The sequence below is a fragment of the Ceratotherium simum genome, chromosome 6, assembly GCF_057802395.1.
Source record: "Ceratotherium simum simum isolate JZ-2026a chromosome 6, ASM5780239v1, whole genome shotgun sequence".
Lineage (NCBI taxonomy): Eukaryota > Metazoa > Chordata > Mammalia > Perissodactyla > Rhinocerotidae > Ceratotherium > Ceratotherium simum.
The window spans coordinates 62,099,640-62,127,616 of NC_141905.1; the positions used below are offsets into that span (position 1 = coordinate 62,099,640).

The window sequence follows — 27,977 nt, forward strand, 5'->3', positions numbered from 1 at the left end:
ACAGTACACCACCACACACATTCACTTCAAGTTTTATTTTGCCTCTTGCATGGTCTTCAGATAGATTTACAGTTGTTTTCTACAGGAACTGAACTGTGATCTAAACAATCAATGAATGTCATTCCAACCTTAATAAATATTCATAACCAGAAGGTAGCACAGCACTTTACAATCCTAGAGTGATGACGGTATAGCCTGGACATCAGTTAGTATCTGTGACCAGAAGACCAGCTAAAGTGATTATTAAAAGCCAAGATAAAGTCACAAGCAAACTTGCTAAAAATCCTGATTCCATGGGAGGTTGACCCTGAAATTCTCCAGATAAAAGGCTAGAATTGTCCACTAGTGTACAAAATGTAGAGAAAATCAAATGACATTAAGCTGTTTTAAACAATATCCTGCAGAGATCTTCCCTTCACCTCAGCCCTTGAAAACACAAATTTGATTCCAGCTTTCCAACATACCATATTCTTCTATCAGTTAAAGGTTTTTGTCCTGAAAATGATGAGGCCTCCTTCCTTTCCTCCATCTTACCCATTCAGTGCACACTCGTTAAGCCTTGGTTGAAAGTCACTAGGTACCACTAGGTACAATGCTTCAAGACTCTCTCAAAGCCCACACCGATGGAACTCTGTGAGAGAAAATGTTTTAAGTTTCCTTCTCCTTGCCCCACCCCCACCTCCAGCTCAAAGTTAAAACAGCTGATACAAAACTGCAGGGATCAAGGTAACAAAATACTATTATGATCTATGGAGAAGTCAGCCAGCCATGATGAACAAATGAATCCTGCAGAGATGACCGGCTAGCCTCATGCTCAGAACCCTTAAAAACACCAAATCTAAATTAAAATACATGAAGCTTTCAGAATCTGTGGTTAAAGGAAAAAGGGTAACAGTAAGTCATTGGTTAAAGTGTACTCAGTCTTTTCTTTTAAAAATTAGATACGAACATGCAAGAATTAAAGACTCTGATTTAATAAAATCAGCAGTAACAGGTCTTGAAATTCAAGGACAACTGATCTGAGGGCAAACAGGACCAATCAGTCCCTGAAGCCTACTTGACAGATGTCAAAACTAACATTTCACATGCTGACCTGCATTGAGGTTAATTTCCAGAAGTGACTGCACTTTGCAACAGATTGAGTCCTATGAAGTTAGGCTCTCGTACCCAAAGGGTCCTGGCCTAGTCCTAGGTGGGAGGCACGTTAAAAATAATAAAACTTCTAAAAAAAAAAAAAGACCAAAGTAAAGAAAATCCACCTCCACTGATTTACATTATTCAAAGTGCCATCTTGAACCACAACCTTTCATTTTCAAAAGGAAAAAAAATTACAAAAACAGTAAACACAAAGGATAGTCAGGTTACAGCTAGTTTATATACAAAAAATTTACAACTTTGTCATTTTTAGGCTTTTAACACAAACAACTGCACATTTGTCCCTACAAAGCACAACATGCCTGAACCAATGGTCACTACAGGAGACAACTGGCCATGGCTTTACAAAAGGCAGAAAAACTGCCCCAAACTGAAGTCAATTATTCAGCTTAAACTACGCCACAACCATCCCACTTGGAATCTCTACCCTGAAGCCTCTAAAACTCACTACCTCTTTCTCATCTCTGCCATGTCCCCAAAGAATGAGAGACATTTCATTCAATAAGCCAAGGAGGATGACAAATGATTTTGATTACTCTTAGGTGAGAAATGCAACCACACTGGATGCAGAAAACAGTGCTGACTACATTTATTGAAGACCCCCTCCCCATAAGCCCATGTAAGAGGTCTTGGCACCTAACCCAAGACCCAAAAAGGAGGCCCACATCTCTGTTTCATAAAGGATGTGCAGCAGTACTATCTTCTTCCAACCAGTGAGTAGTCTCAAAGTGTGATAGGTGAGTTGTACATAGTCTTCTTTGTTTCTAATCCCAATTGGCTGGGCTGATTTGTTGCCGCTCCAGAGGGTGAACTGTATGAAGACCCCAACCACCACCCACCAGGTGCAGTTAAGATACTTTTGAACAGTTCACGGCACCAACAAATATCACAGGCTCCGACCAAGTATAACCACATCCTTTGGAAATCCTTCCATTTTTGCAATTTCAAAACAGCCTAACTTGCTGTAAAATTCCAGAATTCTTTTATCATCTGGTCTCACTTCACAGAAAGCCCCCCGGGAGCCTAGAAATAAAACAAATATTCAAAATGTAAATGTCACTTACTTAGTAGAATTATGGATATGAATTATGATTAATCTTTAATATACTTCAAACAGATCATAGAGTGAGCTTGTCTATACCAGCCCCTAAATTTCATACCACAATTTTAGAAATTCATATTCTATTCAATGAATATTAATATTCATCAATACTGAATAATGCAGTGGTAACTATCTTAAATGATGGCTATGTTAACCAGTTTGAATATGGCGATTATTTCACAATGTATTTCAAATCATCAAATTGTATACCTTAAATATACACAGTTCTTAATTGTCAAATATACCTCAATTTAAAAAAATTCAACCATGAATAAAACTCTGCCCCAGAAAACAAATCTTTTGCGGAAGAGGTTGTAAGAAAACTCAAGGCAAAGGATACCTTTGTTTAATGTTTTAATATAAAGCACCTTTGAGGGGCCCACAGGGCAGAGCCTATTTCAGCCTATGTCACAAGCCAATATAACACATGTATTGTATGTTCATACCCCTGCGTGATTCAGTTCCAAGCACAACACTGAAAATTATGCTTTTTTCAAAGTTGTTTAAATTATCCCACAAAGGGGACACCACTGACTCAAATGATATAAAGACGCAACAATAAGTGCATTCTCATGATCAACAACCCTCTAATGAGGGCTCAACAAGTTGCCCATTTTTGTATTGCCCAAGGGCTAAAACTAGTTTTTTACATGTGTAAAATATAGCTTAAAAAAAGAATACGAAACAGAAACTGTATGTGACCCTTAAAGCCTAGAATACTTTCTATCTGGCCTTTTACAAAAAAAGTTTTCATACCATTAATGTAAAAGCGAAGTATTTCTGAAGATTGAGTTTAGATAACAAACTCAAAAAAATCAGTGACTCTGTATTCCTAAATGAAGTCTCTCCCCAAGGTTCATTTGATTTTCAACTATCATTTATGAGTCTCCCAGCAAACTAAATATAACCTCATGTGTTCACTTCTCATTTAATTGAGGTTCAAAATAAACATTCACAGTGTAAAAGAGCATTTTTCAATGATTAATATACATGCAATTCTTGCACCACTAATAATTCAGAAGCCAAACTATAAATGGTGGGGAAGGGAATGTAAATTCACCGTAATTCACTTCTATCTTTTTATCCTAAAATCTAGTCCTGCCCCCCACCTAGCCTGAACACCAGCAACTCCATAAATATGTACTCACCATTAGCCTTCAGTGAAGACAGGAGGCAAGCCATCATGCTTTTGGCTACACTTGGGTCAGTTACTTTCTTGTGAATATCCATCTTTATCAGAGAAGGAAAGTTGGCAAGGAAAGTTTCTGGCAATACTTCCTGCTCTTCATGGAAACTCAACATTATTTTCTGTAAAAATTATAAAGAATCTCTTGACCACTCATTATATATCTATATCCCAACTACAGAACGCAGCAACAGGAAAAAGAAAGCAGTATTTAGTAACTCTTTCAGTCACTATATAATTATCACGTACAAAATTAATTAGCTTATAAATTCTAGCTGAAGTGTTTTCACTTTTAAAAACAGTTTCTCTAAATGTAATGTGGTATCCTGGATTGGATCCTGGAACAGAAAAAGGACATGAGTGAAGTGTGGAGTTTATAGTAATGTAGCAAACTTCATTTCTTAGACTTAGACAAATGTAGAAAATGGGTGAGGGGTATACAGGAACTCTGTATTGCCTTTGTAACTTCCGTAAATCTAAAATTATTCAAAACAAAATTTTTCTAAGTTTGTACTGCTTACACAAAAATGTGAATGTACTTAAAACTACTGAACCGTACACTTAAAAATGATAAGATGGTAAATTTTATGTTATGTATTTTTTACCACAATTAAAAAAAAAGTTCGTAAAGACACTGGTCATTTTTTAAACAGTATGTTCCTACGCTGAAAACTTAACTGTCAGATACGGAACAGCAACACATCAACAGCTCAATCACCAGCATGCTGCACTCAGTGTCAATGTAATCCCAAGTAAGTGAGGCCACTCCAAACCAGCCTCTTATTACACAACCATCTGGCTAGGGGCAGAAGGTAAAAAAGAGTAATAAACTAGAGAGATAATGTGAGTACACTGGTGTGGGGAGAGGGGTAGAGAATTTCAGAAAAGGGGAAGAGGAGCAACATGGAAGAAGAAAGACAATGTCACAAATAAGAGTCCAAATATATATAGTCACGCATCACTTAACGACAGGGATACATTCTGAGAAACGCGTTGTTAGGTGATTTCGTCGTTGTGCAAACATCATACAATATACTTACACAAACCTAGACAGCATAGCCTACTACACACCTAGGCTATACGGTACCACTCTTATGAGATCATCATCATTGTATACGTGTTCTGTCATTGACCAAAACATCATTATGAGGTGCATGACTGTATCTCAAAGTATTTATTGAGCATAAAAATTACCCTCAAGAAGGAATTATTTTTAAAAATGCGTATGATGACGTATAAACCAAAATAATCATAAACTAACCAATGTGGAGCACAACACTTTTTTAGAGGAAAAATTCACTGAAGTCAGGACAGGACAGACATATAACAAGCAGTTCTCCTATCAGAAAGCAGACTCTCAGAGAGGCTCACCTCTATTATTTTTTAATTACAATGAGAAACGCATTACTGAGAAAGGAAGTTAGCCTCCTGACAACCAAGTAAATGAGAGATTTTAATTACCTAAAATTGCCTTGAGTACAGAAAAGACCACAACACTCTTAAGTTCGGTGCTTCACAATAGGGAGGGGAAAAAAAAAGTTAATTGTCTCAATTGTGTTTTTACTTAAGGAGTATTAAAACAAGGCTTCCAAATCAAAAACTGTCCTAACACTGAGGGAACACTGGAAAATGTCATGCTAAGAATAAGCCCTAACTCATGCCCACCCAGGGACACCAAAAAAACCAGAACCCAAAAAACAAACAAACAAAAAAGAATAAGCCCTAAGAATTCTTTTCTGTAAGAAATTTAGAAAGCACTGAGGGGGGCCTGCCCTGTGGCTTAGCGGTTAAGTGCGCGCGCTCCGCTACTGATGGCCTGGGTTCCGATCCCAGGCGTGCACCGACGCACCGCTTGTCCAGCCATGCTGAGGCAGGGTCCTACATACAGCAACTAGAAGGATGTGCAACTATGACATACAACTATCTACTGGGGCTTTGGGGAGAAAAAGGGAAAAAAAAAAAAAAAAGGAGGAGGATTGGCAATAGATGTTAGCTCAGGGCCAGTTTTCCTCAGCAAAAAGAGGAGGATTGGCATGGATGTGAGCTCAGGGCTGATCTTCCTCACAAAAAAAAAAAAAAAAAAAGAAGAAAGAAAGCAGTGAGATTTCATAATGTATCTCCTTACTTTTTTATTTTAATAAGTACTTTATTTTAAAAAATTCCATAGTATAATTCTAAACATATGTATTACCTCAGCCTCAGAGAGTTCTTTGTCACCATTTGGCTTGGTATACTTCTCCTGCATGAAGGGAATCCAGGAAATTTTACATTTTTTAATGAAGGGGGTCACATCTACAGTGCCCAGGGCATATCCACATATGCCATCTTCATCTTCTAGCACAAAGCAGTAATCCAGGCTGAGGGAAAGCAGCCCTCCTACTAACCTGCTCAGAAGAAAAGAGGCCAGAATGAGTTTATAAGTGACTAACACAAAACTTCAGACTTCAGTGATGTAAGGACCAATGCACTTGAATGACAACCTATGAAAACTACATAGGTGTAATAAAAAACTAAAAATATACACATATTAATATTCAAGATTTTATTAAAACCAAAGTGGAGGGCCGGCCCTACGGCCTAGTGGTTAAGTTCAGCCCACTACACTTCGGCGGCCCAGGTTCAGATCCCAGGCACGGAGCTACATCACTCATCAGCCATGCTGTGGTGGCGAACCACATACAAAATAGAGGAAGACTGGCAGAGACCTTAGCTCAGGACTAGTCTTCCTCATGCAAAAAAAAGAGGAAGACTCGCAACAAATGTTAGCTCAAGGCAAATCTTCCTCAACAATAAAGATAAAGTGGGATTTCTAAAAAACTGTATTTCCAGTCATCACCTCCCCTCAACCTGATAAACCTGGCTATGAAATGTCTACTCCCAAATCCAACAAATCCAAATACTTCATCACATACTTGTCTCCAATAAGGTCAGGCTGACTTTGAAAAGGTAAACCCACTCCATCGTCATACATTTCTCTGCAAATCTTGTACACGGAAGCCTGAAAATATAATCTAGTTAAACAGGACATCAAGAAAAATGGCAACAGAATTTAACAATAACATGACTCATAAGTCAGACTGGACTTCTAAGAGAGGGAGTAACAAAATGCCTGGCCTATCATAAATATCACCTCTGCTTTGTTAAATAAAGATTTATTCAGGGCCGGCCCCTGGCTTAGCGGTTAAGTGCGCGTGCTCCGCTACTGGCGGCCCGGGTTCAGATCCTGGGCGCGCACCAACGCACTGCTTCTCTGGCCATGCTGAGGCCGCGTCCCACATACAGCAACTAGAAGGATGTGCAGTTGTATGACATACAACTATCTACTGGGGCTTGGGGGGGGGGGGGAGGAATTAAAAAAAAAAAATGTCTTCCCCCTTAAAAAAAAAAAAAAAGATTTATTCATCGAGTCATATTTGTAAAACCAGGAGAAAACAGCATGGTTATAGTAAACACTGAGAATTGCTTTGCAGGGGATAGTTTTAGGCAGTGAGTAGTGGATTCAAAATCCAGCAAACTATGAGGTTGAGTCTCTATTTTCTATACATTCAAAATGTTTTAAACGTTATTGTCTTTAAACAGGGTTGCTTTTTTCTGTACCTGTCAACAGCCTATAGGCACTTCACAACTAAAATTACAAAATATTAACATATTGGAGAAAATCAGTCAAGGACAATATATCATTTAGACACAATGACTAGTAATTCCAACTCTGAATACATTTCATCTGATTTTTTTAAGGGAGGAATTAAAGGACTTAGCACGAGATGAGTCTAAACCCCTTAGATTTTTCTTTAAATATCCCCCGCTCTTGTGTTCAATGTTTTAGTTAATTTCCTCCATCTAAAGTTTTTAAGACACGGAACTGATTAACTAGAGAGGTCAAAGGAAAGTAGTAAGTGTGCACCGTAACCATACACCAAGTTGGTAGGTAGACAGACAATTACCTCATCTTTAGGAAAATATGGTCTGATAGTATAAACTTTGGAGGTAGGAGTCAGTGGGGGTGGTTGAAAAAAGAGATCATTTGCCCCATCAATTGGCAGCAAACGCTGTGGGAAGAAAAAAAAAGGAAATGGATTAGTGTTGGGAAGATATCTATTTCTTTAAATGGTGTGCACTGCAGATTACCAACTTAACATTAACTGGCTACTGCAGGCAAACCTAAAGAAGAGGGGTGTACTATGCTTTACTAATATAAACACCTCTTTGCTGGGGGAGGGGAGTGCTTCTGAATAGAAATTACCCAAACTGAGTTACATAGATTTAGTGGCATATTAATGGGGATTTAAATTTACAGTAAAAAAAAAAAAAAAAAAAAAAAATCTATTCCAATTATGACAAATCTACTTTTTTTAAACCAGTCTTATATAGACCATCTCTCTACTAAAAGATGGCAGAACAGAATGTCAGGAGGAGGTTTGGTCTGAAGAGGGTTATCTGTCCAGGAGAAGCTTTATCCCCAAAGCAATGCGCTTCAGTTTGCTGTGCGCAGCAGAGCACCTGTTGGGGGGAGAAAAGTAGAGCACCTGAAAAGTCCATGAACAAATTATAACACCAAAAAATGCTTCATATTTTGTTCAAATTTTCACTAATGGACTGTTCTTTCAAGTAGAAGTTTTATTTATAAAATAATTAGGAAAATACCCAAAAGCCCTTTCACCATTCACTTGCATAATTATTCATTCTTTTTGCTCATGGAGTTTCCACTGGCAGACAAGCATGCGCGCATTGTGCATTGCGGGCGCAGATTAAAATGCTGTGCGACCTGCAAAGAAACAATGTGAAGTGTATACCTAGAGCCGCTGCGCTTCGCAGGCGCGGGGGGAATTGGCAGCATCTCCTTCAGAAATTACTGTGAAAGAGGAGGAAAATTTGATTTAAAATCCAGCTATGTTAACTAAATTGAATTTGGGACTAGAAAGCCTTCGGCAGACCAATCCTTCCAGCCATCTGATGCGCAACATAAGGTTTCTCATAAAACAAAGAAAATGTCAATTCAGTTGTGAATTCATATTGATACCTGGAACTCTCCTGCTAGACCACCTCTAAAGGCCCAGGGTTCTTGGTCTCCAATTAAGAACTGTGCTGAAGAATGACTACGACACCCTGTTGAGATCAGATCCAAGCGGAGAACGTTACGAGAAAGGGGATTTCCTGGGGTCTCAAACGTCCAACAAACTAACAAACACTTTGTGGAAATAGCTCTCTAACAATAATAATCCAGGGTTTCAGGACAAGGCTGTGATAATAATCTTTTAAAATTCATAATGGAATTTCAATACTAATGTTCTTTCCTCTGATTAATGAATAATCACTGTTAAGAATTCTATCCTTTCTTTAATTATTGGAAGGAAAGTAAATCTCAAGTGTTCTGAGTCAGGTTTATATATTCCCTAGATAAAAATCAAGTCAGCTGCTTGTTCTGTAGTAAAATTACAGTAACTATAAAGTGAAATGAATGAGATAGAAAATGAGACATTTTATTATCACAGCCCATGAAGGGACTAAACCTGTCTGAAGTCACATTTTACATTTTGAGGAAGGGTAAAGGAAAGGGAAGGGGGGGGAGGGTTAATCTTGTCAGAAAACTAAGATCAGCAGAAGAAATAGAAATTGTTCAATAAGCTGACAACAAAAACACAATGAGAACTTTGTTTTTTTTTCTGACAAGGACAATCTAAATTCAGACTTGGCTATTAATAATACCAGTCTGACAGATTCTGAGAAATAAGGAGAGCCAATTGATGCTCCTGATTTGTCCAGAGCTAAGACATACTTTTCTTACAAGTATGACAGTATTTTGCTCCTCTGATTGACCATTATAATCTCAGCAGTACACTGAACACATGCATGGAGTGGCACGCTTTGAGGTCTAAAAGCCAGCATTAATGTTACCACTAACCAACTTCATAAGCAATAAAGGCAGTTAACAATTAAAGAGATAAAGGCAAATATTTGGAGGCCAAATCAAAATCATCTGCCTAGTCTTCTGACAAGATAAAGCAGCGCAATATAGTTCTTTTCCATTTGAAGACAGCATTCTACCTCCTGTTCAAGTTAACAGTCTCATCAGTACAAGATATATATAGTGTGCTAGTCAGACAGTCCCAAAGCAAACCAATTTTTTTTGTTGATAATTCAGGCCCATTAAGAGATTATATCCAGGTTTGTCATTTTTTAGGGGTAGGGGTACTTTGAAAAAAATATATAATGTAATATTCATAAAATAAACAGGAAATAGGGTCAAAATTTAGGCTACGAAAAGAACCTGCCCCATTCCACAGCTCAGTGTAAATTTACACTGCAGGAAAAAAACCATACCTCTCAAATTTTAAGATCAGCCAATTTCCCCTACCCCCTACTTTGAGACTACAACGTAACTAGCACTTCCAACTACACAATAAAAAGCTGCATGTACGAAGAGCTGTGTAAATGAAAACATGGTTAATGCCTCAGTCGCTGCGCAAACGTGACTTCAGTTCATGCCTATTGCCCTTAAATCTACCTGAGCTACCTCACAGATAGAACCTTTCAATTTAAACTAATTAATCATGACGCGCTGTGAACATCTGCCGCTGTCCATCCAATAGCAGTAGACACTTGTGCTGAAGATTCTCCCATCTGTACACAATGGGGAAGAAGATAATAGAAGTCATTAGTAATCAAAAGTACTGCATAGCCACATTCTTTAAAGGACTGAATGCCAGCTGGACTGGAGAGCAGAGGAAAAAAAAGAAGGGTTCTCATCAATAACTCCCTGAAATTACTATAGAACCATGAAAAGACTCTCCTTATTGTGAGCTTTTTGTAAAGCTATGTGGATGCCAAGATGATTATTTAATACTTCTAAAATGCTCTGACCTTGAGATTGTATAACAGGTGTCTATACAATTTGGGAAAGCTGCCCCCCATAATTGCACAGTACAGAGAGGAAAAAGGAACAATACTGTATATAATCAAGAATTTAATTTTTTTTTTTTTTTTTTTGTGAGGAGGTCAGCCCTGTGCTAACATCTGCCAATCCTCCTTTTTTTTTTTTTTTGCTGAGGAAGACGGCCCTGGGCTAACATCTGTGCCCATCTTCCTCCACTTTATATGGGACGCCGCCACAGCATGGCTTGCCAAGCAGTGTGTCGGTGCGCGCCCGGGATCCGAACCAGCGAACCCTGGGCCGCCGCAGCGGAGCGCACGCACCTAACCGCTTGCGCCACCGGGCCGGCCCCAAGAATTTAATTTTTAATAATTCTTGAATTAAAAGCTGAATATCAAATGTTTTAAGTGATATTTGATCAAGCTCAATAATCCAGACTTCAGCTCGGAAACTTAAGATTTAAATCCCTATAAGGATGAATTATAACCCCCTGGCCAGAAGCCTGGAAGGCAAATGCTGTCATCCAACAACAAATATAGATATTATTTCCGAGCCTAAGGGCAGACCTCCATCAAACAAGAGTTATCTTGGAGCCTTTTAACAAGAGGTCAAAATGCTCTCTTCTACCTGTTGTTACTACATATACAAGAACCCAAAGTTCTACATTTTCAAATTAACAATCAGAAATTGTTTAACTGCTCATTAGTTGTATCACAGGAAAATGATTATTTTTTAGTATTTGAGTCTAAAAATATATAGGCAGAAAGTGAGAAATCTCATTGCTACAACTCCTCAGTTAATCTAAGCTCACAGTGTTTCTCACATCTATTTCACAACCAAGACCACGTAACCCATCATAGTATTTGTGACTACTATGAAAACTATGACGTGTCAGTTAGCCTTGCTGCCTGCTGTGTGCTGTCAGTCAGTCCATTACATATTCCTTATAGCTGGATTGAAAACCTGAAAACAAAATGAGGTCCCTGAAGAAACTTGGCCATGCTGGTGCTTTTTACCAAGTTTGAGAATTTCCAAAAAATCGCTGTTTTGAAAGGAGACACAGAGAAGTCCATCTAATGAAGCAGAGAGTTTTTAGGGGACTGCAATTTCCATCCCCTGCTAAAACCAATTACTTGGTAGAGGAATAAAGAAAAAGCCATGTGAAGTAATACCAAGTAGCACCAGAATAGCCTACCACTAAAGCTCGCATGCGCACAGGGCTGGGAGGATGGCTTCCTCTTGCCAGGCCCCTTAAGTCATTTCAGCAATTGTTCTGTTAAACATAGTATTAATGTTATCAAAACACAGCAAGCAGCAGAGAGCTTACTGAGTCACAATTCATAGTGTCTCATCTCCAAATCAGATAAAAGTGGTATACAGGGTTCCATCCAGGAAGCATTCAGTCAGAGCAAGTTAAAGTCAGTACTTTCTAATACATTTTCAAGATATTTATGCTGAATTAGCCCAAGGGAGAAAAATCAATATGCTCGATGTATTTACTGAGACTTGCAACTCAACTCTGCAACAATGGCTATACTTTTGAAAGAAATCTAGGCAAAGAATTTAAACAGAGGTGGAAATTCACCAATTCCCTAAATGTTTTTCTCCCTATGGGATAATCTTTTTTTTTTTTTTGAAGGACAATATATCTGAGGAGAAGAGATTATTCCTGGTACACCTACCTAACCACTGTACAAAAGACTTCACCATAGACATTATACTCTTGATATCCCAAACATAGGAGTACATGTCATAAAGGATTGTCCTGTTGGCACAATTGGAGAGTCGAGTGAACATTCCCATCACTAGTCCGCACATCTCTTCAAACTTGGCTGCTCGTGACCGCCATTCTTCAATCTGTTGAAGATGAATAAAAAGACTCAAAAAACTGCAAGCTGAACAAAATAATCTAAAACAGTTATAAACTAAGTTGTTTATAAGGTACCTACAATTTATCCTAAACATTAAAGAATCCCTGGGCTGAAACTCCGTAGACAAGCAATAAAAATTTGTGTCTCCCTCAAACTGACAAACATTCCAAGTAATCACCCTGGACTTTCTTTCACTCCTATCTATAAGGCCAAAGTGTGGAACTGTATGTACCAGATTCAGGAGAGTCACATCCACTTTACAGAACATATTCTAACATATGGTCTATTGTCTGTCTGCCAGTTACCAGTGTACTCATTTAAGACCTCCTCTGTATCATCAGCATTGGGATCCATCCAGGCTAGAGAAGCAGGTAAATTAGGCATACTCACTTTCTCAGAGTCTTTTCCTTTGCAATTGACACTGACAACACTACTATTTGCTCGAAGCCACTGGAACTCCCGTAACATTTGTGCTCCTTTGGGGCCATGCTCATAAGGAAGGTAGAATAGGTCAGCAAGTAACTGCAAATCCTCCAGAGTCACTGGTTCTGCAGTATACAAAGGCTTTTCATTTGGACCTGGCACAAACTGCTCCTTGTTTGTCTGTTCATCAGTCTGCATAGGGGCAACATCACTAATACAATCTTCCTGCATAGACATCTCTGGGGATTTTGATTCAGCTATACTCTCTTTATCAGTGTCCATTGGTTTCAATTCTTCTGCCATTTTAGCTTCGACAATTTCAGTTAGTATTTGATTGTCATTCTTGTGGTCTGTTTCTTCTTGTTTTTCCACTACCATGTCCATGGGTTCCTCATCTGGCTGTTTCTTTTCTTCTTCCTTGGTCAGAGCTGTAGGCTCACCACTCAAGGCTGCTCCCTGGCTCATAATGGGCTCCTGGTAAACTGTTGTAACCACAGTTGTAGCATTTAAAGAGGGTGCTGCAACTAAGGGTGTCCCATCAACTACGCTTGCTTTAGCGCCACTGTGTGCAACTTGCCTACCTACAAATTGCCAAAGATAATCAGAATTAGAACAAATTAGAGAAATATTTTCTTCTTCTTATATCTGAAAGTAGAACCTCAATTTCACATTCCAAATAATTTGAGCCCTGAGAAAAGTACAATTTCTCTAAACTACTGGGGAGGTGGGGAGACAAGAGAAGAGGGAAGAAACAACTGATCAACGTCTGTAAACATGCCCAACGTCTATTATTATCTTCTCTTTTGAAGGTTTGCATTTATTTATTTATTTATTTATTTATTTTTTTTTTAAAGATTTATTTATTTATTTTCACCCCAAAGCCCCAGTAGTTAGTTGTATGTCATAGTTGCAGAGCTTTCTAGTTGCCGTATGTGGGACGCGGCCTCAGCGTAGCCGGAGAAGCGGTGCGTCGGTGTGCGCCCGGGATCCGAACCCGGGCCGCCAGCATCAGAGAGCACGCACTTAACCGCTAAGCCACAGGGCCGGCCCAAGGTTTGCATTTAAAAACACTTATGTCAAAAAAGGTATTTTTTTTTTTTTGGTGGCATAGTGGTTAAGTTTGCACACGCCATGTCAGTGGCCCGGGGCTTGCAGGTTCAGATCCCGGGCACGGACCTACACACCACTTATCGAACCATGCTGCGGCAGCATCCCATATACAAAATAGAGGAATACTGGCACAGATGTTAGCTCAGGGCCAATCTTCCTCACCAAAAAAAAAAAAAAAAAAAAAAGTATTTTTAGAACAAATTAGCATTCCATCAAGAAAAAACTATTTAAGACCAAAAGTAAGATTTTATTTTTATTTTATTTATTTATTTTCCCCCAAAGCCCCAGTAGATAGTTGTATGTCATAGCTGCATATCCTTCTAGTTGCTGTTATGTGGGACACGGCCTCAGCATGGACGGAGAAGCAGTGTGTCGGTGCGCGCCTGGGATCCGAACCCAGGCCGCCAGCAGCGGAGCATGCACACTTAACTGCTAAGCCACGGGGTCAGCCCCAAAAGTAAGATTCTAAAAACCCTATTCTTGGGGCTGGCCCCATGGCTTAATGATTAAGTGCTCGCACTCCGCTACTGGCGGCCCGGGATTCAGAGCCTGGGCACGCACCGACGCACCGCTTGTCCAGCCATGCTGAGGCGGCGTCCCACATACAGCAACTAGAAGGATGTGCAACTATGACATACAACTATCTACCAGGGCTTTGGGGAGAAAAGGGGAAAAAAAAGGAGGAGGATTGGCAATAGATGTTAGCTCAGGGCTGGTCTTCCTCAGCAAAAAGAGGAGGATTAGCATGGATGTTAGCTCAGAGCTGATCCTCCCCTGCCCCGGCCCCCCCCCCCAAAAAAACCCTATTCTCTGGATTCCTAAATTTCATTTTGCTTGGTGGGCCTATGGTAAGGCACATCACAAACGTTCTTTACTTTATGACTCAAGCATGTGATCCAATCCCCTTACAAAGAATGGCCAAACTCACTGCTGTACTGATGAGGCACGCCAAACTCCTGCAACCATTCTGTTAAAGCTAACTTTAGAGCCGTCTGTGGACTATAGAGTACATCAGTTTCAATATCTTCATCACTGCCTTCATTTTCTAACTTTATCTGGATAGATACAGTACTGTCTTCACTGTCAGCTGCAAAAGAGAAATAGCACAAAAAACAGTTTTGATTACAAAAGCCTCCTGACAAGTCAGAGGAACAAATGCAAAACACTAGTTGTTACAGTACAACCAGAGAAGCAAAGTACCGAAACAAGAACAAACTTTAAACATAAAAATGCAAGAAGACCAAGACCCTTCATTGCACCATTTCACCTAGAACGGTCATCTAAATGTACTGCTAAATGTAAAATTCCCAATTGAAATAAAAAACACTAATTTTAGGGCCGGCCCTGTGGCTTGGTGGTTAAGTGCGCACGCTGCGATGCTGGTGGCCCAGGTTCGGATCCCGGGTGCGCATCGAGGCACCACTTCTCTGTCCATCCTGAGGCCGAGTCCCACATACAGCAACTAGAAGGGTGTGCAGCTATGGCATACAACTATCTACTGGGGCTTTGGGGGCAAAAAATAAAATAAATAAAATCTTTAAAAAAATAAAAAAAATAAAAAACACTAATTTTAGAATCACTGGAAAAGTCATTCATAAACGTCCACTGAGTACCAATTACTGGGAATGCAAGGTTAAATGCACGATGCTTTCCATAATGAACACATTCCCTACCCTTCAGGGGCTTATAACTTAATGAGCATAATTATGAAAAAATAATGGGCAAATTAATAAACGCATTGAGGGGGGAAGAGAAAATCAATATAGAGCCCACATATGAGCATAGATAACCACCATATAATGAAGCTCTGAACCAGGATACTGGTAGAGAAAATGAAGTCTGAACTCTCTGGCTTGGTATTCAAAACCCTCTATTCTTAGCTTTCCTTCTTACTTACCCACACACGGCCCAGTTTGGCTATTGTCTATTACTCCTTAATGTGTTTCATGCTCTGCCTTAAAAGAGGTAGGAGCTAAGCACTATGTATACAGAGGGGATTGAGATTATAGCCTGAATTTTGTGTTTTTTATTGGGGAGAGGTGGGTGACAATGACTGAGCCTTAAAGGGAGGCAATAATTCAATAAACAGAACCTGAAGTAGTGATACAGAAGTGAAACAGAACACAATTATACAACTACATACCAGCAAGTGTCATAATGTGACATTTTAATATTCCCAAATGGGCCAAAATTCAGGTAACTTCAAATTGTCAGTGTCCACTGTTTTCACCCCCAGCCTACCAACTCTTTAATGCCCAGCAAACTTTATTCATACTTTGATCCAGTTGAGTATCCCCTCCTCTATCATTTCTCACTACCACTTTTGCTTAGCAGAAGTAATCACTCCTCCTCTGTTTTACCACAGCACTTTGTAGATAACTATCTCAGCACTTATACTACAGTATAGTTGTCTATATCCTTTATCTAACACCAGACTCTGTTCTTCAAAAGTAGGGTCTGCATTATTCTTTGCATCTTTAGTGCCCAGGAAGATGCACTTGCCACACAGTAGGTGTTTAAACGTTAATGAATGAACAACTAGCTAGCATTCTCTTACTTAGAACTAAATTAGTAATCTTTTGTAAATAAAAAATTAGTAAGCCAATGTCTAAAATGAGAATATGTTCCACAAATGTAAGCTGAATCTAAATGATATATGAAGTAACTGAGATAAGAATATTTAGTCATCTAAAATATCTCACACTTAATAAAATCACCTGAAAACATAAATGAAATCAGAATAATTCTAGGGATAACGGGAATACTAAAAGACTACCTTGTCTAATACTTAGACTTCAAAGGCTAAATCACATTTTAAAAACAAAGAACCGAGGCCAAGAGGTTATTAAGTAACGTGTCCAAAGCCACTCAGCCCTTCTTCTATCATACACATATCTCATTCATAGGACTAAACAACACACCTTAAAAAAACCTCTTCAATTGTGATGACAAAAGAATATGTACTTGCCAATGGCTCTAGTTAACCCCAGTTCCCCTGCAAGGTCAAGGATTAAGTAGTCTACTTACTCATCACTACATCTTTTCTCACTCCATTCATGTTTGATTTGTACCAGGTAGCAAGGGTGTGGATAGCAACATAGTTGGCTTCAAATTCACAATTTGGATTAGTCAGGACTCCTTTTAACCGTGGGATGAGTTCTGTGGATCTTCCTTTGTATGGGCCCAAAAACAGTCTCTTCTGATCATAATCATTAGCATGAATATTATCCCAGATTACTGGAGCTCTCTTAATAATCTTAGAAACCTCTTCAATGGACTCTACTGGAATTTCTTTAGAAACAACTTTGGGACCTAGAAATAATGATCACCATTTGTTAAAAGACCCTCACACGTGGTTCTTCAAAACATACTGCACACAATTTTTTATTGTATTTTCCTTGTTATATGTATACTTCCCAAAAATTTTTTTGTTTTTTCTTATGAGGAAGATTAGCCCTGAGCTAACATTTGTTGCCAATCCTCCTCTTTTTGCTGAGGAAGATCTGCCCTGGGCTAACATCCGCGCCCATCTTCCTCCACTTTATATGTGGGACACCTGCCACAGTGTGGCTTGATAAGCGGTGCGTAGATCCGCGCCCGGGATCCAAACCTATGAACCCCGGGCCACTGAAGCAGAGCGTGTGACCTTAACCACTAAGCCACCAGGCCGGCCCCACAATTTTATTTTTAAATAACACAGCAACATGTCTTTTCACTCAGTTTTATGTCACCCTCCCACAATATTTCCTCAGATCAGATTTCTAGAAACAGACTCAGTAAGCAAAAGGTATGAATATTTAAGGTTTGGACAAGCTTCCTCAAACTGATATGTTAATAAGAAACAAATTTTCATGTAAACAATTTCTTTTTCCATTATAATACAGTATATCCTCAATTAGACAAATGCCAATTAACCTAAACTCTGGGAAGGTTTATGCCCTTAATTCTTAGAATAAAAGCTAATACAGCTTGTTGACTATTAGCTGTTAATCTAGCACACAGCTTTCATTCTATAAAATAGAACGGTCTCCTAGGGCTGGGATCAATACTCTTTAGCCCAGTTTCCTATAGCTTTATTATTTAGCAGTAACTAATATTCAGATTCACTGCAAAATCCTCAAAGATGTTTTTTATACTAAGTGAAGAATGTATACTTTGTAAAAGAAAGAGAATTTTAACAACAAAATTTTCTGGTTAATGCTCAGTTTTTAAAAAGTATCCAATTAACCAGAACAACCAATTTCTCTAGGTCCTAGTTAAAGTTTTACTGCATAAATCTTAAAGACTTACCTGTCCAAAGCACCTCAATTCCAGGTAGAAGCTTTTCACCCACAGTCCTTAAATAAGGAGACTGAGACACATTTGGATAACAGAAAGTGCCACAATATTCTGAATGTAGGGGGAAAAATTAAGTAAAATAATCAGAAGTGAAATGGTCATGAGTTTTTGAATGGGGATAAAAATGTCTACCAATTCTAAATTCTTTTTGTCCAAATGATAAAAAACCTTCCATGTCATGCCCCAAAGGAAGTAAACTCAAGTGGATAGTTCATTTAAGAATCAATTCATTAAAAAAAAGGAGAATCAATTCATAAAATTTGATAATTCTTCCTCCAATAGTAGTACATATCAATCCTTATGATCTTGCAGTCACTAGAAATGCAAGTTTACTAAAGAAATAATCATAATTTTTAGCGTTTCCTACATAATTCTGAACTGCCTACATTTACCAGTTACAATCAGAGGCAAAACAGAATGAACTGATAATATCCTAACAGAAAGAATGCAACATTATGCCCGTGGCTATTAGTACTCAACTGCAACTAAGTTATAATTTGCAGCGAATTAAGTAATTTCCAGTATAATCTTATTAAACATTATTTGAGTAATCATGTAGTATCAGACAACTGAGATAAGGTTCATGACTCACAATACGCTTAAAGACAAATACACAAAGTTAAATAAATTCAGTAAAATTTCGTAGAACTAGCTTATTTATGTTTTCCTGAACAAGAAGTTAAGTCTGGGGAAAATTTCTTATAAGCTGAATTTTGAGAGGCAAGCAAAAGAGACTAAAACATTTTCAAGGAAGAAACCAGGAAAGGAAAAGGAAAAAGAAGGGGGCGGGGGGGGGGGTGAGGATTAAGCTGTCTATGCTGACTACCGGAATTAAGAGACCAGATGGGAGTGGGAGTAGGGAAAGAATACAGATATGCATGGGCAGAAAAAACGAACAAGTACAAGGAAATGAGAAGTGACTAAGTCAAAAGCAATGTAAATTTGCTTTTTTCTAGTTTTCATTTTGATAACACTATCCCTCTTTTAATCCTGAAAATATAATGTTCACATACTTCCAGTACTAAAAAATACATAAAATCTTTTGCCTATTCAGTTGTCATTTATTAGTCCCTAAAATTTCTCCAATTTAAGATCTTGAGAAATGTCTTCTAGAAAAAGAATTCCTATCTTTATACACCAAAGGGAGAGGGGACAACATAATAAAGTCCATACATGGTCCTTTCAAAGTTACATATTTCAAGAAGAATAGGTAAATATAAAGCCATTATATACAATACCTGTGGGACAGAAGAGGAAAGTTTCTGGCTCTCCTAGATACTGATAAATTTCATTTGTGATGGAGACCTGGGCATGAGCAAAAGAACTGAATACCTCTTTGTCTGCTGCACACATATTATGGTCAATATCATCAAAAAGCAAGGCAAATGACCTGCACCCAAACTGAGAAACCTAGAAAAAGAAAAAAAACAAGAGAAACATCTTGAAAACAAGTTTTATCAGTTTAAGAGTAAAAAATTCAGGATTCCAAATATTAAAGTATATACTTACTAGCTATACTTAAAAGCCAAATATTTTCCTTCGTAGAACATTCAAAGCTAAACCTATTGTTTTTACATTTTATATCTAGACAGTTTGGGACCCATTTTTCATTTGGGTTTGAATGCAAAATGCCAACATGTTCCAGCAAACCTTCCTCAATGTGGCCTAATCTTCTATCTCCTTGGCTGCTGATTATAGAAGACAAAACAGAAAAATACAAAAACAGGGCCAGCCCCAGTGGCCTAGCAGTTACATTCAGCACGTTTCACTTCAGCAGCCTGGGGTTTGGTTCCCGGGCATGGACCTATACCGCTGTCAGCTGCCATGCTGTGCTGGCAGCCCACATACTAAACAGAGGAAGACCAGGATGTCAGCTCAGGGCAAATCTTCCTCAGCAAAAAAAAATAAAATACAAAAACATGAACAATAAGTAAATTCAAGACATGTAAAACCCAGGCCTGTTCTAGGCCCAAAAGACACACTGATCCTAATTAATCTATTTGCACATAAACCTAACTAGGGAATGAATCAGAGAGAACAACGTAGTAGAATTTAACCAAATTGAAAAATAACCTCTTAAAAGCTTATTCATGGAAATTTAACTACCTTAACTTTTTTACCAGCCATTCTCACGCCACCAATAATATAAACCTTTGCCTAAAGAAACATATGTATATAAAAATTAGCAAACTTGTTTTTTACCAAAAAAGATGTGCAGTGTTTGTGTTAAGTAGAATTCAGACTCCAATCAGGTGCACCAACAGCTTACATGTTTACCTAGTCTGTTTTTCTTCTCATCTGGGGAAACTATTTCCAGACTGAATTATATCTATTGTCCATGTAACTGACGAAATTGATGTCTAACAGGTAAAACCCTCTGTTTGTATAACCTCAGTCACAAATTCAGTCAAGCACCCAAAAGTATACAGAGTTTCTCAAAATGTGATTCTGAACCACTTATCTCAGAATCCGATTCTGAGATAAGTCCCCAACCCAAGTCAGTATAAGAATCTCTGGGAATGAAGCCTATTAGCATTCTTTTAAGCATCACGTCCAGACATTCTTTTAAGGTAGTTCTTATGCAAACCGGTTTGAGAAGCACTAGTACCTCCACTAAAGCTCTTTCACTCACTTTAGAAAATATCCCTCTATCAAAACCATTAAAGTAGAAAATTTGTATATAAACAAAGTATGAATTTGGTTTCCTTTTAACATCATAAAAGCCACACAGAAAACCTTTAGTTTCAAGGACTGATTCAGGAAAAAATAATAAAAACGTAAGGAAGTTACCTGGTCCAGTTTGCGTTTCAATGTAGATACTTCCTTGGGGTTAGAAAAGGTAATATCCAATCCAGGTGAGATAGCATAGATGAACTCTATCTCATACTCCCGTGCAGCAGAGATGAGAGTCATAAGTTGCTCTAAAGAACAGAGTCCACGTTTTTAGAAAGCAGCACAGAAAACTAAAAGAACCTTCACCACTCAACTGAAGATCAGACGTCATTTTCTCCAATTTACAATGAGTCAAAAAAGGAAAAGTCACTTAAATTTTACAAAATTGTCATGTACAATGTGACAATAGGCCATACAAAATGGCTCAAACCTGATGTGATTTAATGTCACCCTAAAATCAATAAAGCATTCTCTTCCCTTCAGTCCCATTTCTCAAAAATATTGAATTAATCATCAATTCTCTTACTGAACATAAACCATTTTTACTTCCTATATATAGGGAGGTATGTTTTTTGTTTTTGCTGTCTCCAAACAACTGAAATTCCTAAATAAAAAAATCTATGCATAAGTACTTTATGATCTGGAAGAAAAGAAAAACATTCTTAAGAAGCAGAGTTAAGGCCTGCCCCATGGTGTAGCGGTTAAGTGCGTGCACTCCACTGCTGGCGGCCCGGGTTCAGATCCCAGGTGTGCACCGACACACCACTTGTCAGGCCATGCCATGGCGGTGTCCCACATAAAGTGGAGGAAGATGGGCATGGATGTTAGCTCAGGGCTGATCTTCCTCACCAAATGAAAAAAAAAAAAACCAAGGTTAAGTGATGGCCTTAACAATCCCGACCCCTCATCTTTGTAACTAGAGGAAAAATATTCACTACAGATTTTAAGTGTTTAAAATGTCACAGATAATTTTCCTAAGTACTATTGCTACCACAGGATATATCTTTAAATAACTTTCGGTGGTATCTCAAGATAGTCATTTGACTATTTGATTATTGAGCACATTAAATTTCATTACGAGAATCACCAGAAAATAATTAACTTGAAGACATACTTAAATTATATAGAGTAGTAAACAACAACACTAAATGGAGATGGGCTAAGTTTTAATTGCTTTTTCATAGTATAAGAAAATTTTGTGTTCGGTGCCTTGGCTGGGCTCTCTAACCAAGTATCTTGTTAGCTACATGTGTATACTATTTAATTCCAAGTACGAAAATGTTTCCCCATTCCCTGAAGTCCCCAAAGAAAAGCACCACTTGTCTAATTTACAAAGAGGTTCTGTGATGTACTACCTTATTTACGAATTTTATGTAACTGACCCAACATAAGAACATACGTAGCAAGGATAGTTTCTGATGGCTTTTCACTTCAGTACAGGCCTGGACTAGTGAAGTCTTTTTTATTTTCAAGAAAGACAGGATGACAAACAGTAATCAAGTGGTCAAGACCAAGCCATACTTGACCCTGAAGCAAAAGGATCAGTAGTACCAATCCTGTCCTGATTTAAAATTTTGGTGTTTTGTTCATGATTTTTTTGCATTAATTTTGGTTTAAAAAACTGCATAAAATATTATTTATCTTGATTATTGATTTTTTTGGAGTCCCTTAAAATTTGCATCCAGGAGCCAGCCCGGTGGCTAGTGGTTAAGTTCACACACTCCACTTTGGTGGCCCAGGGTTCCTGGGTTCGGATCCCAGGCATGGACCCACACACTGCTCGTCAGCCATGCTGTGGCAGTGGCCCATATACAAAATGGAGGAAGACTGGCACAGATGTTAGCTCAGGGATAATCTTTCTCACACATACAAAAAAGTTGCATCCAAGGCAGGTGCCTCACTTGCCTTTCCCTAAGCCTAGCCAGGCTTCAGCACTTCTTTGTCCAGTGGCCTACTATTCAGACCACCGCAGAAGTTAAAAAGTACAATTTATGACCACAGAACAGGTATAGTCAGACTAGCATACCCGTGAATCACACCATAACTGTGCATTGTTTGCACTTTCAATCTGCACTAATTCAGTTATCAGATATAAGAAAAGGAAACTATCTACAAAATGAAAACGAAATACTTAATAAAATTCTTATACAACTACATTCAAAATATAGCTGTTTTCTTCACATATTCTGAATTCATGGATGAAAAAGAAAAAGATTACCAGCTTCCTCCACTGAATACATCTCTCGCCAAAACATCCTATGTTTGTAGTCATCTTTGGGGGCATACAAGTATGTGTTTAATTCCCATTTCTGGAGCCTTAAGGGGAAAGAAAATTACATATGTATAAGCAGGCAACATGTACAGGCTGTAAATCTCAATTTCTTCTTTTTCTTGGAGCATCTCCATCTCTTAAAAAGCTAAATACATTCTGGGGCAGTAGCTTTTAATGTTTTTGTAATCCAGTGGAATTGTAAAAAATCAGGGAGGCTGGCCCCACGGTTTAGTGGTTAAGTCCAGTGCGCTCCACTTTGGTGGCCCGGGTTCACAGGTTCGGATCCTGGGTGCAGACCTAGACCACCGGTCAAGCTATGTTGTTGTGGTAGCAACCCACATGAAAAACAGAGGAAGACTGGCACATAGGTTAGCTCAGGGCTAATCCTTCTCAAGCAAAAAGAGGAAGATTGGCAACAGATGTTAGCTCAGAGCAAACCTTCCTCACCAAAGGGGAAAAAAAAAAATATTACAAGGAATGTCAACATGTTAAACAGTCTTAAGTGAAAACACAACAGCTCTGGGTGAGGCAGGCGAAGCCCAAAACCTATTCAGCTTCTCCAGGAGAGTTTGAAAACCACTGGCCTAGGTGAAGAGGAGGTATCCAAAGGCCAAGGTAAAATAACTTCTGCAACTGAGAACTCATCAAACTGCAGCTGGCCTATTTAGTGTTAGTATTTCTTCAAACAAAAGGAAATGTTAATAGTTTAAGATTCTCCTTCATATAATAAAAATTTACCTTCTAAAGAGTTCTTTTCTCTGTTCCATAACCCAAGGTCTTCCATAAAATCCTAGATTCAAAGTAAGAATGAAATTATTTTCAAGTTTCAAAACGTGGTAAACTGTTTATTGAGAAAAGGTTACAAAACATACAATCCGTTTTGTAAAAAAAAATATGCACAAAACACCAAAATCTGAAAGATATTCAGCAAAACATTAAGGTGTCTTTCGGTACTGTTATTATAAGGTGATTTTTATTCCCTTTTTGCTTAGGTAAATTTTCAGATTTCCCTACCATGAACACTTATTACTTATGCAATAAAGTTATTTAAAAACAGCTAAACAGGGGGCGAGCCCAGTGGCTCAGTGGTTAAGTTTGCCCGCTCCACTTTGGTGGTCCGCGGTTTGCAGGTTCGGATCCCAGGCGCAGACCTACCCACCACTTACCAAGCCATGCTGTGGCAGGCATCCCACATATAAAGTAGAGGAAGATGGGTAAGGATGTTAGCCCACGGCCAATCTTCCTCAGCAAAAAGAGGAGGATTGGCAACAGATGTTAGCTCAGGGCTAATCTTCCTTACAAAAAAATAAATAAATAAAAATAAAAACAGCTAAACATCATCTCTTTTCACTGCCAAAAAAGACCAAATATATTTAAATCTAACTTTTTAAAAGATTATCTCAATCTTATAATGAAAGACGCGCAAACAAAGTAATCCAAAACTGCTAATAACAATTACTACCTAGGAGGGGAGTTAAACTGCTTTTAGGAGGGAGGGGGGTAACAAGTAAGACAGGAAAAAAATCAGGAACAGAACAGAAAAGAATCTAACTGACCTACTTTTATGATCACTTTTTTTTAAGTTCCTGATATAATACAAAGAACCAAAAAAATGCCTTAAACACATTCATAACAAATTCAACAGTGGAACTGGCCAAACAGGAAACACTCAAGCAATCTCAATTCCAGAGTGAAGATATGACAACTGAAAATTCAAAATGTGACTTGCTCCAGAGTGTCCTAGATGGGGGCAAAGCACTAGTAATGCACATTCAGGAAACAAACCTGCAGACTGATGATTTAAGTAGTGGTATAAGTATCAAACTGGTATTTGGAGCTCCCTGACGTGCTAATCACACTTTACAGCTTGCCTAACCTTTATTTTCCACCTGTCTCAGTCTAATCACCTGCAAGAGATAAGGACAACCTCTCAGGACTACCATGAAGATGGTTAAAATCGCATTTTGAATACAAAATGCTCTTTACGCACACACAGAGTCTACCTAAGGGACGAACCTAAAACCGAAATTTCTGAAACGTATTAAGCTCCAATCTCTATACAGTACGGTTAATCCGAACCACAAAGACATTGACAGACCAAAGAAAAATTCATTACATACCAATGTATGAAGCTGTAGCACTTTCAATCTTGACCATTCAATGTTACCCTCTCATAGATGATTTAAAATATTAAATCATATTAATAGCTTTATAGCTTTCTTACAACACTTGGCATCATCATTTTTCTCTTAAAGGAGTAAGCATTAAACCTCCCTTTAGAGCTGCTTCAATATAATAAAAGAAACATTTTTTAAGGGTCTAACTTCACTTCAACATTTTAATCTTCAGAAACCCTAACTTTGCTCTTTGAGAGTCAGGTCCATGGTTTTGGTTAATTGGCACCAGAAAGAAACAGCAGTGCTGTGACACGTAAGTTAAAACCAACAAAGGTTTGTGAGGAAAAGAAAACAAACAAAAAGGCATCCTGGCAACATCTACTGTACTTCCTTACCCTCGTTCATTTTAGGAATGGTGCCAACTTAGAAGTAAAAAAAAAAAATCTGGTGCTCAATCACCAAAAAAAATAATATAAGGGAATGGGAGGGAGGAGGGACAACAGATAAGAGACAACTTAATTCTCTCAGAGCAGTTCCCTTTTAATACTATTCTGAAAAATAAACCAACTTATTTAAACCACAACCAGCTTTTCTCCATAATTATGAAAGGCATAATGGACAGGCAAGTTTCCTTAGACTCACTCTAGTCTAGCTCTAAAATTTCTATATCCCCAACACTCCTTCCCACCCTCCACCCCAGGATCTCTGATGACAAAATACAGATTCTTTTTCTAGAATCTCCCTACACTCATAAATACATCAACAGATAAATTACACAAAGCAATCACGTTTTCATAAACCCTGACTCCAAATACATAAGTAGTTTTCCATTCTGTCTTCCCCCCAATTCTGTAAGACAGTTAAGTTTGCTGAACTGTTTCAATCCTTATTGTAGCTGTAAATTAGTCTCTTCTCACCTACAATTAAACTTTATCTAAAATACCATAACTACCACCCATCTCTCAAATGAATACTCTATATGCGCTGACAACACTGGAAAAGATGAAGCTCTCATCCAAGAGCGCAACCCTTCTTTCCTTTTCCATACCTTTTTGTTTTTTTATAAAAACTAATTTTTATGCAGTATTACTCCTATGCACATCATTACATATAAAAGGATAGTTATGAAGTAGACAGCTAGAAAACCCTGGGTCGGCCAAAATATTCAGAAAATTCAAATATATGCTGTACCCGAGGAAAGAGTAATACTATAACTGATTCATGTTTCCATAGAATCCACAGACGAATATTTGTCCATTATATTCATAAACTGTGATATCTTCTGGTCATTTTCACCAACTACGAAAGAATTCCATCATTCCTTTTAAATGGAAATGGGAAGGGAGAAGGTGAGAAGGGCATTTTTAAACCTCTTCTGCAGTCACTAAATTAAAATTCCGTATCGCAGATACTATTAAAGCCACAGCTTCATTCCTCAGAGGCAAAGCACAGTAGTTGGCAGAAGACAATTTTCTAGGCTGCCAATGAATCTTCAAAGGGTGGGGGGTGGGCCCTAGCCAGCAAAGAAACTCTAAGCAAAGAGGAATTTGGAAAACTATAGACCAACTGTGCTTCTTTTTCACTCCAGGACTACAACGAGCACATCTGTGTGCGTTGATTTTTTTCCCAAAGGGTGCAGACAGCAGCACTATACACATTTTTCCATTTGAACACAGACCACCCTAGAGAATACGATCCCAAGGTACAAAGATGTATAACGCAGAGCCTAACACTGGCTCCTTACCACCGCCTCCGCAGGAGCATGCCTGGCTCAAAGCCCAAGGCGGGTGGGGTCAGGCTTGTTAATAGCCAGAAAGGAATTCGACACCGTTTAAGAACGTGAGGGGAGACTTGCCCACCGTCCCGCCTCTCGCCTCATTTTAGCAAGGTCAAATTTCAGACCCAAGGGAGTTCGCCACCCTTTTAGAGCCCCCTAAAGCACCGCCGCCACCTCCCTCCCTTTCCCCCGCCACGAGCAAAGAATGTTAATACTGGGGCGAGAGGGAGGACGCTCTTCCTTAGCCCGCGCCAAAGCGCTCACCTTCCACCACGCCACATAGGAACCTCCGAGCCCCTCCTGCTGCCCCGGCCACCGCTGCTCCCCCGGCCCCGGTTGGGTTGTCTTCTCCGGGGGCCGGAGCTGCCGGAGGCTCCAAAGATGCCCCCGCGGAGGCGGCCGGGTTGGAGTTGAGCTCGCTCTCCCGCTCCTCCAGCGCCGCCTGGCTCTCCTTCTGCACCATCCTCCTGCTCCCGGCTGCCGCCACCTCTGTGGGTCCTTCTCCGCCTCCGTCCGCTGGGCTGCCGGCCCGGAGCCCTGGAGAGGACCTCGGCTCCAAGCGCGCACCCCTCCTGCTCCTTCCCCTCCCTCTCTGCCCTTCCCCCACCCTCTCCGCAGGGACCGGAATGCCCGGATGAGAAGGGCGGCGGCACCGGCGAGAGCCCTTTGTCAGCCGCTGCCTCAACCTAAGCGGGGGAGCCGGAAGCCTAAGCGGAAAGCGAGGCCTCTCGTTCCCTGGAGGCAGATGGCCAGGGCCCCTTTTCCTGTTCTCCGTTAGCCTCCCTGGCCCTTCCAATAATCAGTTTTTCCGCAGCTTCCTCCCAAAGTCCCTAGGTCTCCTCTGCCGCTGCCTCTACCGCCCGCTTCCTGTTTATCCGCACTGCGCCTGCGCCGGAGACCGGCTCAGACCGGTCCCCTCAGCCCTGCTCCCCCTCCTTCTTCTGGGCCAGCCTATTGAGCTTCATTCGGTAGGGGGAATTAGATCCGAGGAGACGCGAAAAGCGGAAGGTAATGAAGGCGATGGAATGTACCATTTACGCTCGCCACCCTCCAGAGCAAGCCGGGAGCCCTGGAACGGACCA

At 39.4% G+C, this 27,977-nt stretch overlaps 1 protein-coding gene across 2 annotated transcripts; it reads right to left on the bottom strand.

Annotated features, from left to right (window-relative positions):
- Nucleotides 1-16: 16 nt before the first annotated feature.
- Nucleotides 17-27,919, bottom strand: OGA (O-GlcNAcase). Of its 2 annotated transcripts, XM_004427981.3 has the most exons (16): nt 27,160-27,916; nt 23,740-23,791; nt 22,948-23,045; nt 20,847-20,977; nt 19,295-19,466; nt 18,009-18,107; nt 16,746-17,030; nt 14,647-14,805; nt 12,576-13,189; nt 11,997-12,171; nt 8,464-8,549; nt 7,388-7,492; nt 6,356-6,441; nt 5,635-5,827; nt 3,406-3,565; nt 17-2,178 (listed from the first exon to the last, which is right to left on the bottom strand). In XM_004427981.3, the coding sequence occupies exons 1-16, from the start codon at nt 27,356-27,358 to the stop codon at nt 2,042-2,044; spliced, it is 2,751 nt and encodes a 916-aa protein (XP_004428038.1). In that variant the 5' UTR covers nt 27,359-27,916; the 3' UTR covers nt 17-2,041. The 2 variants fall into 2 exon arrangements, with proteins under 2 accessions (XP_004428038.1, XP_087288610.1); XM_087432484.1 differs by lacking the exon at nt 16,746-17,030 and having other exon boundaries at nt 27,160-27,919.
- Nucleotides 27,920-27,977: the final 58 nt, after the last annotated feature.

Excerpts from the sequence above, each read along its gene's own strand:
- OGA (XM_004427981.3), bottom strand. The coding sequence starts at position 27,358 with ATGGTGCAGAAGGAGAGCCAGGCGGCGCTGGAGGAGCGGGAGAGCGAG. Across the intron at positions 18,108-19,294 it reads TTTCCTCTTCTGTCCCACAG|AATATTGTGGCACTTTCTGT; the intron begins GTATTGTATATA and ends CCCTACATTCAG. Across the intron at positions 6,442-7,387 it reads CATATTTTCCTAAAGATGAG|GCTTCCGTGTACAAGATTTG; the intron begins GTAATTGTCTGT and ends TTATATTTTCAG.